General features: G+C 47.2%; 1 protein-coding gene across 2 annotated transcripts; it reads right to left on the bottom strand.

Moving 5' to 3' along the window:
* Positions 1-1,112: 1,112 nt before the first annotated feature.
* Positions 1,113-8,630, bottom strand: tmem150b (transmembrane protein 150B). Of its 2 annotated transcripts, XM_008420990.3 has the most exons (8): positions 7,736-8,626; positions 7,576-7,629; positions 4,478-4,620; positions 2,832-2,891; positions 2,691-2,758; positions 1,934-2,064; positions 1,694-1,850; positions 1,113-1,617 (listed from the first exon to the last, which is right to left on the bottom strand). In XM_008420990.3, exons 3-8 carry the CDS (start codon positions 4,540-4,542, stop codon positions 1,406-1,408), a joined length of 693 nt encoding a protein of 230 aa, XP_008419212.3. In that variant the 5' UTR covers positions 4,543-4,620; positions 7,576-7,629; positions 7,736-8,626; the 3' UTR covers positions 1,113-1,405. The 2 variants fall into 2 exon arrangements, with proteins under 2 accessions (XP_008419212.3, XP_081468087.1); XM_081611961.1 differs by having other exon boundaries at positions 7,576-8,630.
* Positions 8,631-10,288: the final 1,658 nt, after the last annotated feature.

Here is a 10,288-nt window from a genome sequence, read left to right as displayed (position 1 = left end):
CCGGGTCATGTGTTGCCATGGAAACGCGCCCATGCGCAGCGCTGACAAGGACCTGGTGTTTCCAACCAGAGATGTAGATTTAATTTTGTTTGGATCCAGATTGTTTTTGTTTCTAGCTTTGTTTGAGTTAATGGTAACTGTGTAGACATTTTTTTTTAGGAATATAGTTTAGTACAAATGTTTGTTCTTTCTTTCTGGAAATGTAAATGTCTCCGCCCCTTTAATCAGTCCTGGTGGGAGCCAGTCCCTGAAAAGCCGGAGGTTCAGAGGGAGATTCTCCTTCCTGTCCTTTGGCTGCATGACCTGCTGTAAAATGGACTGAATGTGAAGCTGGAGATTAAGAAAACATGTTAAAACTGCTGGTTCCAGTCTGGATGCAAACTAACACAGTCAGAAAATGAACTAAGACTTACAGACCCCAACAAAGAACTGAAAGGTCTTAAAGAACAATAAGTTAAATAACGGAAAACAAATTAACTTGTGAAATTTTTATCAACTAGAAATGTAAGCCTGGTCCCTGTTGTGTGTAAATCCTTGGAGGACGGAGCGCAAAGTGCAGCTGAATGGCGCCCTCTGCTGGCTGGAGGCCCGCATGTCTCCGGACTTCAGCGTTGCGTGGTGATCAGATAAACCTCAAGACATCTAGTCTGGGTTCGGAGGGTCTCCGTTTATTTAACCTGTCAATCGGGAGATATTAGCATTAGCACCTAGCATGTGCTCCAGTTGTGTTAGCTAAAATAACAACAATGTTGCTCTGTATTATTAACGCCTCAGTATAAAGTCCGTCTCAAACTTTGCACTCTTAATTGGACTCATGCGCATCATTAGTTGGACATTATTGGATTTCTGCCATATTTTCTACTTTGTAGTTTCTGTTTCTACTAATGATGATGAATATCTGGGATTTATGTTGAAAAACAACAGTATCATTAACTTGATCACCGACATGGGTTTCTATTTATATATACTAAAAAATAAATTCTTCTTTTTGTGGGGTTTCCTATCAGAGAACCTGAGAATTATCCGAGCTTTTCCTGATGGCGGCCAGCAGGTGGCGCCAGAGCCTGATATGAACTTGTGACTTTTTAAAAGAAATCAAAGAACAAACTATGTATAGAGAAACAGAGAGAGGGTTGAATTTAATGTTATTGGTAGGGACAAAGCACATTAATAAATATTTTTGTAAATAGGTTATTTTTCATGTGTTGTCAGACAGAAATGGCCACCAGGAAGTTTTTCTCTCAGCTCAATGATGAAGGTGATGAAGGTGATGAAGGTGATGAAGGTGAGCTTCAGCTTAAACCGAATGGCGTCACGTCAGGCTGCAGTGTGAACGCAGCCTTTGACCCACAGGGCCCAGGTCCTCCAAGCAGGAGTGTTTCCATGGTGACAGAGAGACGGGTCGTCAGAGCGCCGTTGCTGCATCCGAGTCTCCTGGTTGGTACTGAGGCTCGGCGGACCCGTGCTGTCCACAACCCGAGGACTTTATGGTGAGTTTGCATTTAATGTCTGCAAACTCGAACACAAACAGCGGGTAGAGCAGGAAGAACAGCGTGGCCAGCGTCCACTCACAGATGGCGGCGGCGTGGTAACGACGTGAGTGATGGAAGCCCACCACTGCAGAGACGGGTCAAGGACAACATGGACCAAACACACCCCTGCTGGGTCCTGCGGCTCCAGACAGAAAGGATACGGCAGCAGAGCAGAACCGTGCAGACGGAGCAGAGCGCGTATCCGGAATATTTCAGGATCCGGTTGCTGATGAGCAACAGCTGAATCCAGAGGTAGGCCAGGCCACCAGCAAACCCCAGAAACGCACCGATGTAATGAACCGACGTGACGGATGAGACCTGAAACCCAAACACACAGGAAGCAGAGTCCAGTCAGAACCAGCAGGTTCTCTCAGAGGTTCTGCTGGGCCGGAGACCCGGACCTGGAAGTTCCCGGTGATGGACAATCCCACGGAGGAGATGATTCCCAAACTGAAGCTGGCGATGTTGAGACGGCTGGAGCACTTTGGACAATCCTTCAGATGTCGGAACCGCAGAGTCTCGAATATCAGAGCTGCAGAGAGACGGAGCGTTTGGTCAGCAGAGAGACGGAGCGTTTGGTGAGAGACGGAGCGTTTGGTCAGAGCTGCAGAGAGACGGAGCGTTTGGTCAGCAGAGAGACGGAGCGTTTGGTCAGCAGAGAGACGGAGCGTTTGGTGAGAGACGGAGCGTTTGGTCAGAGCTGCAGAGAGACGGAGTGTTTGGTCAGCAGAGAGACGGAGTGTTTGGTCAGCAGAGAGACGGAGCGTTTGGTGAGAGACGGAGCGTTTGGTCAGCAGAGAGACGGAGCGTTTGGTCAGCAGAGAGACGGAGCGTTTGGTCAGAGCAGCAGAGAGACGGAGCGTTTGGTCAGAGCTGATGATGAACAACCTTCAGATTCAGCAGAGCTGCAGTTTAGTTTTCTGTCACGTCTCCGTTTTTCAAATGAACAGTGCAGGAAAAACCTAAAAACTGGTCCTGAAGTGTTCCCAGTGCTAACTGCAGACATACAGTCCACATCAACCAATCAGAGCCAGAAAGAAGGTCTTAGCGCTGTCAATCATGCTCGCATACACGCTCCTCACAACGAATGAACCGAACTGGTCTGAACTGGGTGGTCTGGATGTCTTCTCTGTGAACTGGATCATCAGCCGTTCTTACCAAGGACGCAGCCGATGTTGCAGACCTGAGAGAACCAGCAGCTAGCAGGAGGTTGGTCTCCACACGTACTGACAACAGGAGCAAACATCACCATTAATCATCAGGAGGAGCATGTTTCATCCAGAAACGGTTCCTACAGACCTGATGTACGGAAAATCCTCTGTCAGAGTCACGGTCCCACTCAACCAGGCCACTCCAAACCTGAAGGACGACATCATCACAACATGAATCCAGCACCGGTACAGATGTGATTCCATCCACTGTCTGCATGCATGAATATAATTTGGGCTTTTAGTAACTGATCTGACTACTGAGGACTCAAACGCAGCAGGAAGGAGGCAGAATGTGAGAGGAAGGGAGGTTCAGGAACGGATAACGGAGAATCCAGCAGAGCGAAAGGGGAAGAGGAGCTGAAATACCGAGGGAGAGACGGAAACGACAAAGAGCTAATGACAGGGGAGTGGATGCAGCTGGGGAGGGGAGCAGGTAGAGGCAGACTGAGGGAGAGGAGAAAAGCAGCTACAGCAAGGAGAGCAAAACCTGGACAGCAAACAGAAACACAGTGGTGTGAAAAAGTATTCACACCCTTCCTGTTATCTGCAGTGTTTCAGAACATCCAACCAATTTAACGATCAGCCAAAGACGACACAAGGAGACAGAACGCAGTTTTTAAATGAAGGTGTTTATTATTAAGGAAGAAAAAATCCAAACCTACAAGTTAAACCTGTTAAAACCGATCTGTGATCTATCACACCCGGGTTCACTGCCAGGAGAAAAGCAAGTCGGGTGTGAGAATCCCCAAGACTTTAAAAACATTCTGAGGACGGAAGAGACAAAAGGTTGGACTCTGTGGGAGGATTATGGAGCTATTAACGTCACCAACACCTATTTATTCATCATCTGTGTTTGGATCAATGCTGTGTGGCACCCAGGGCCGGCCCAAGGCAAAGCAAACTAAGCAGCCGCTTGGAATGAAAAGAAAACAAGTAGCTCTGGGCCCCTGGTGGCCGCGGTAGGTACCGCAGCTCTGGGCCCCCTGGTGGCCGCGGTAGGAACCGCAGCTCCGGTCAGAAGCTAAGTTAGCAAAACAATGTCTGTAAAGACTTTTCCTTCAGGAGGAAGAGCAGAAACAAGATGAAGGTTTGTTTTAATGAGCCTCGGTGATATAAAGATTAGCTGCTAACAGAAATGAGCCTGATGGCGACCCGGACCGGTCCAGTTCAGCAGCCGGACGTTTCTGCTCGGGTCTCTGTGTGAAACTGAGTTTAGACTGTAAATGAGTTGATTCTCATGTGGCTCTGAATATTTCTGAGGCATTTTGGCTTCAAACGTTTGATCATTAAAATGTCTGACGTCGTCTAGCTAAACGTTTCTACGTCAGGCTGCATGGAGGATTAGAGAAATGAATTTAACCAGAGAGTCATGAATGTGTGAACCGATTGCAGCTTCCTGGTTACCGATATTTAAAAAGCCTGAGCTGCTGGTTTTGGCTGATATGAATGTTTTTGTCTGAAATGTTGCTAAATGCAGCAGAAGGTCACTGAGTTCAGACCTGGTGGGTCAGTCAGTCTGACCTCTGACTGGTTCAGACCTGGTGGGTCAGTCAGTCTGACCTCTGACTGCAGAGCTGAAGGACGGAGGCTCTTCACAGGGACATCTTATTATATTTGTATAGAAACTAATTCAAATGTTCTAACTTCACATCAACAGAAACATCTAGTTGTTTAGTTTCTTTATGAATGAAGCTCCTGACTGGAGGCCAGCAGGTGATGGAGGAGGAGACTCACACGGCCCAGATGCCCAGGACGCCGTTCAGGCCGGCCAGGATGGGGACGGCCGCCAGAGGACCCATCTGTCCCGGAGTGACGGCTGGAGGACAGGAACTGACGGAGCTGCAGACGCCACCGCTGATCCAGGACGACGGAGAGAACTGAGACAAAAGTTGCTCTTGATGAGTTTCTTCCTATCAGTTTTATAGAAAACATTTCCACCGACCCCAACACAACGGATGGGACCCAAACATGGAGGCTCCATGTTCAGGAGCTGGTCTGTTTGATCTGAAGGCCTTCGGGTCGGCTGAACTGACGTCAGCTGCTCATGAGACGCAAGACATCAAGAGAAGAGAACAAACCATCAGTCCCAGTAGGAACCAGCCGGTCTGGTTCAGAACAAACGGCAGAAAGAATCAAAGATGAGGTTTTCCTTCCACTGAGTTTCTGCAGAACGCCCCAAACAGCCGAGGGAGGAGAAGTCCATCACCTGATTCCTTTCCTAAAGGACAGAGCGAGTGATCGCCTCTCATACAGCATCATTTCAGCCGGGGGCCAGAAATCGCTCTGAATGGGCCAAACGTCTGGTTTCCCTGAGAGGCTTGACGTGTCGCCAACACCCCGCCCTCCGTCCAGGACCCGGACCCGAACCCAGCCAAACCCAGTCCTTCATCTGCGCCAGCTGCCGATAACGCATGTGATGTCATCAGCTCTGTGGTTGCTAGGATACAACACTCTGATGCAACATCTGGTGATTTTAATCTGCTTCAGTCTCTTCAGCGCCGCCAACGTTTCACCAGTTTGTCAGCTGCTCCACCAGAGAAAACCAAACTTTATGCTAAAGTCAAGGATGCTAACGTCTCCAAACCAAAACCTCCTCTGGGGCCACGATGGGTTCATCTCTGCTCTGAATATGAGAGACGACCTGCTGGGAAGATGCTGTTAGGACAGGGTGACCGGAGCAGAAGAGGCCGTCCAGGCTGCTTTGAAGCAACCGATCGGATCGGATCGGATCGGATCGGATCGCTCTCTGCCAGCCTCATGGAGACGACCTCAGAGCCGCGGCTGACATGAAGCTCTGGACGCAGCAGAGAGATGCTTCCTGAATGACCCACCCTGGATCAGCAGGGACCTGAAGGAGCCTGGAGGGACGAGACGGGGCGTCGCTGAGCAGCTGCAGGCCAGATTACAGACAGGAGGCAGAACCAGAACCGGGTCCGGGTGGGGTCGGTCCCAGAGGCCTGCAGGCCTGAAGCTGTGGAGCAGTTCTGTGGGATTCTGCAGCATCAGCCCGACCCAACAGAAAGTTCTGTTGCTGTGGAAGACTGTTAGCTTATCACCATGGAGACGCCATCATCCACCTGTCTGCTTATCGCCATGGAGACGCCATCATCCACCTGCTCCATCAAACCTGCTGCCACCTGGACGCAGCAGCAGCTCTGAGGATCATCTGATCTGATCTGATCTGATCTGATCTGATCCATCAGACTCCATAAATGAATACAATCAATCTAGTCTAATCTATGTGATCAATATCTACGGCTGCCTCACCAACAGACTGCGGGCCGAACCAGGAGAACCTCAGGGCTCTGGACTCTCACCTTCCTCCCTCTACACCTCAGTCAGGCTGCGGTCATCTCCAGAAATACTCAGATTACTCTGCTGCTGCTGGTGGGTCAGACAAAGTGACCAGAGGACGGAGGGAACAATCAAATCATCTGGGATGGAAACAAAACAAAGGAGATGATTTCAGGAGGAACGGGGTCAAAGGTCAAACCCTGTTTCCATCATGGAGAAGAAGTGGAGGAATATAAATCCCTCACTGTTCATCTGGATGGACTGGACTGGAGACGCAGCAGAGAAATGTGTAGAAGAGAACCGGAACCAGAACCAGAACCAGAACCAGATCAGAGCCGCTGGAGGAAGTAACTCTGAACCATCTGAATTAATGAGCGACTACAAAGTATTTCTGATGTGGCTGTCCTAGATCAAACCCAGTCCAAGTCCACCATCCCACACACACAGCGATGGGATCCAGTGACATGCTAGGTAGAATGCTAGTTTAGCAGGGCATGCTAAAGGGTCTTGCTAATATAGCGAGTTATGCTAGTAGAGCACGCTAAGGCTCATTCAGAATGTGAGAACAGGACCGGGTCACTTGTTCAGACTGATCAACGATCACCAATGCGATCAGGACCATGAGACCAAACCAAACGATCCAAATGTCAGAAACCTAAAACACTGGAGACGGATTGTCCTCTACTTGGACTGGGACGTCTGGGCTCCTGGTTGAGACACGCTGAGCCGATTTAGACCCACTGCTGACGATCAGATGGCTGCAGGGACTGAATCGTCGCTCTAACCCTGACAGTGAAGAGCCATGAAGGGTCTGATGGTTTCAGATGACCTGTTTAGAAAAACTTATGCAAATTTCACTCTGCATATGACATGAGCACATAACTAAACTTTAGACCTCAGGTCTTATGCTTGTTAGTCCTGGCTATTGAGGCGAGGCTGGTCTCTGGTTATGGATTTGAAAAGGCCCCAAATGATCCAAGATCATCTGTTGGTGAAGGACATGTGAAGGTCAGGCTGACCGACGGCGTCACGATGAGACACAGCAGCTTCTCTACTGTTGACCGGGAAGTTCATGTCTGACCAGAAAGAGACTCAACAAGTGTTGAAAGCAAGTTTAGTAACGGTCACGTCAAAGTATAGGCAGTTTATTAATGGATAAATATGGAACTTAAAGCCAGCGCTGCAGCCTGCAGGTCAGAGAGAGAACCTGGGATAAAGAAGTTTAACCAGTTAACTCCCACCTTCAGGTTCACGTGAGCCGGGCCAGACGTTAACACTATAGAGGACGTCTGGTGCCACTAAGGGAGGCGGCTGGAAGTGGCAAACAAAACAAAAAGACAAAGGTACGCAGTCCGCCCTCACAAGACATGCAAGGCTGGGCGGACTAAAAACAACAACTTACTAACTGCACTCAGAAAAGGACAGCAGGAGACGGAACACCTGAAACTATAAAAATATTCAAATCTCAATAACTACACACTTCTACGTACAATTTATTTGAATTATCAAAATATAATGGATAAAAACCAGTAAACTACCTGAGACGTCGTCACGCTCACCAGCAGCTGAATGATGTAGAAAAACCTGAAATCCTGTGTGTCCAATCGAGACATGCGACACATTAAAACATTAAAAACATTAAAACAGCACTGAGTTTCAGAAAGAAACACTAAAGCAACAGAAGAAGTGATTTCTTACCGCACGCTCCAACAGCCCGATCAGAGCTCTGCCAAAGGTTTCTGCACCAACACCTTCATGTGCTCCATCTTTAATCAGAGGGTGGAGCCGACAGGTGCCACTGGTTACACAACTTTACTCTCCAAAAACATGATTCTTAATTATTCGGGCACCAGAACACAGGACATGCATGGGATGAACCAATCAGCACGGAGGTGGAAGTGTCATGGTTTGGGATGCTTTCAGTTCAACATCACAGAATCCACCATGAATTTCACCACAACACAAAGTAAGAGGAAGCTGCTGAAGGTCCAACATGAGCTAATTAAGAAGCTAGCTGCGCTAACCCTAGCGCACTAATCATAAACATTAGTACTGTTAACGTGCTATACCAACATGCTAACGTGTTATACTAACATGCTAACGTGTTATATCAACATGCTAATGTGTTATGTCAACATGCTAACGTGTTATACCAACATGCTAACGTGTTATATCAACATGCTAACGTGTTATATCAACATGCTAATGTGTTATGTCAACATGCTAATGTGCTATACCAACATGCTAACGTGTTATATCAACATGATGTGTTATGTCAACATGCTAATGTGTTATCTCAATATGCTAATGTGCTATACCAACATGTTAACATGCTATACCAACATGTTAACATGCTATACCAACATGCTAACGTTCTATACCAACATGCTAACCTGCTATACCAACATGCTAACATGCTATACCAACATGTTAACATGCTATACCAATATGCTAACGTTCTATACCAACATGCTAACCTGCTATACCAACATGCTAACATGCTATACCAACATGCTGTGCTAACATGCTATACCAACATGCTAACATGCTATACCAACATGCTAACATGCTATACCAACATGCTAACCTGCTATACCAACATGCTAACCTGCTATACCAACATGCTAACATGCTATACCAATATGCTAACGTTCTATACCAACATGCTAACCTGCTATACCAACATGCTAACATGCTATACCAACATGCTGTGCTAACATGCTATACCAACATGCTAACATGCTATACCAACATGCTAACATGCTATACCAACATGCTAACCTGCTATACCAACATGCTAACCTGCTATACCAACATGCTAACATGCTATGCCAACTTGCAATACTAACATAATTATTACATAATGAAAGATTTTAAAATCAGACTCTGACGTCTTTATTGAACAAACAGCGACAGCTAAAACCGGCAACAGCAGTTTGTTTCCTAGCAACCGAAAACAAGATAGTGACAAAAGACAAAACCAGATCCTGTTAAGCATTCATCAAAATAAAAGTCTTCCTCTTTCCAAAATAAATCGGGCTTTGCACTGAATTCACCTTATGTCACATTCTATGATTAATAATGTAAATTATGCTTAGCATATAACTAAAGTCACAATATTTAATGGGTGCTAACTCAACTTGGTATTCAGCAGAAGCTAATGCTAAGGCACCAACTTCCACCATTTTGTTTCCCACCATGTTCCAATGACAAAGAGCACAGCGCCCCCAACAGGCTCATATGTGTCATTGCACACCGAGTCTTTGGGCATCTCAGTCCTGGGTTCAGTTTTAAAGTTGTTGACTTTTGCTGATGGTGCTTCTGATTTCGGCTGATGGAGAGGAAAACAGCGATTAACTTTAACTAGGCCGTTTTATTTTAAATAGAAAGATGTGAACTTAGTGATTCAGAACTTTTAGATGTTTACAGTAAATTCCTCCAATCAGCAGCAACAAACCTCATTTACAGATTTAAGTTCTTAAAATCGAGTTTAGATGCTGAACCTGCTGATCCGACGACCTGAGAGACACAAAGTCATTATGACTGAATGTACATGCTGCACCTCACACACACACACACACACACACACAGACATATACACACAGAGACATATACACACACACACACAGGCTCACACACACACACACAGGCTCACACACACACACAGGCTCACACACACACACAGGCTCACACACACACACAGGCTCACACACACACACAGGCTCACACACACACACACAGGCTCATACACACACACAGGCTCATACACACACACAGGCTCATACACACACACAGGCTCACACACACACACAGGCTCACACACACACACACACACAGGCTCACACACACACACAGGCTCACACACACACACACACACAGGCTCATACACACACACAGGCTCATACACACACACACACACACACACACACACACACACACACACAGGCTCACACACACACACACACACACAGGCTCATACACACACACAGGCTCATACACACACACAGGCTCATACACACACACAGGCTCACACACACACACACACAGGCTCATACACACACACAGGCTCACACACACCCACACACACACACACACACACACACACACACACACACACACACACACACGCTCACACACACACACAGGCTCACACACACACACACGCTCACACACACACACACACACACGCTCTCACACACACACACACAGGCTCACACACACACACACACACAGGCTCACACACACACACAG

Source organism: Poecilia reticulata, chromosome 10 (assembly GCF_904066995.2).
Source record: "Poecilia reticulata chromosome 10, P_reticulata-male-v2, whole genome shotgun sequence".
Lineage (NCBI taxonomy): Eukaryota > Metazoa > Chordata > Actinopteri > Cyprinodontiformes > Poeciliidae > Poecilia > Poecilia reticulata.
This window is presented reverse-complemented; position numbering and strand designations above follow the sequence as displayed.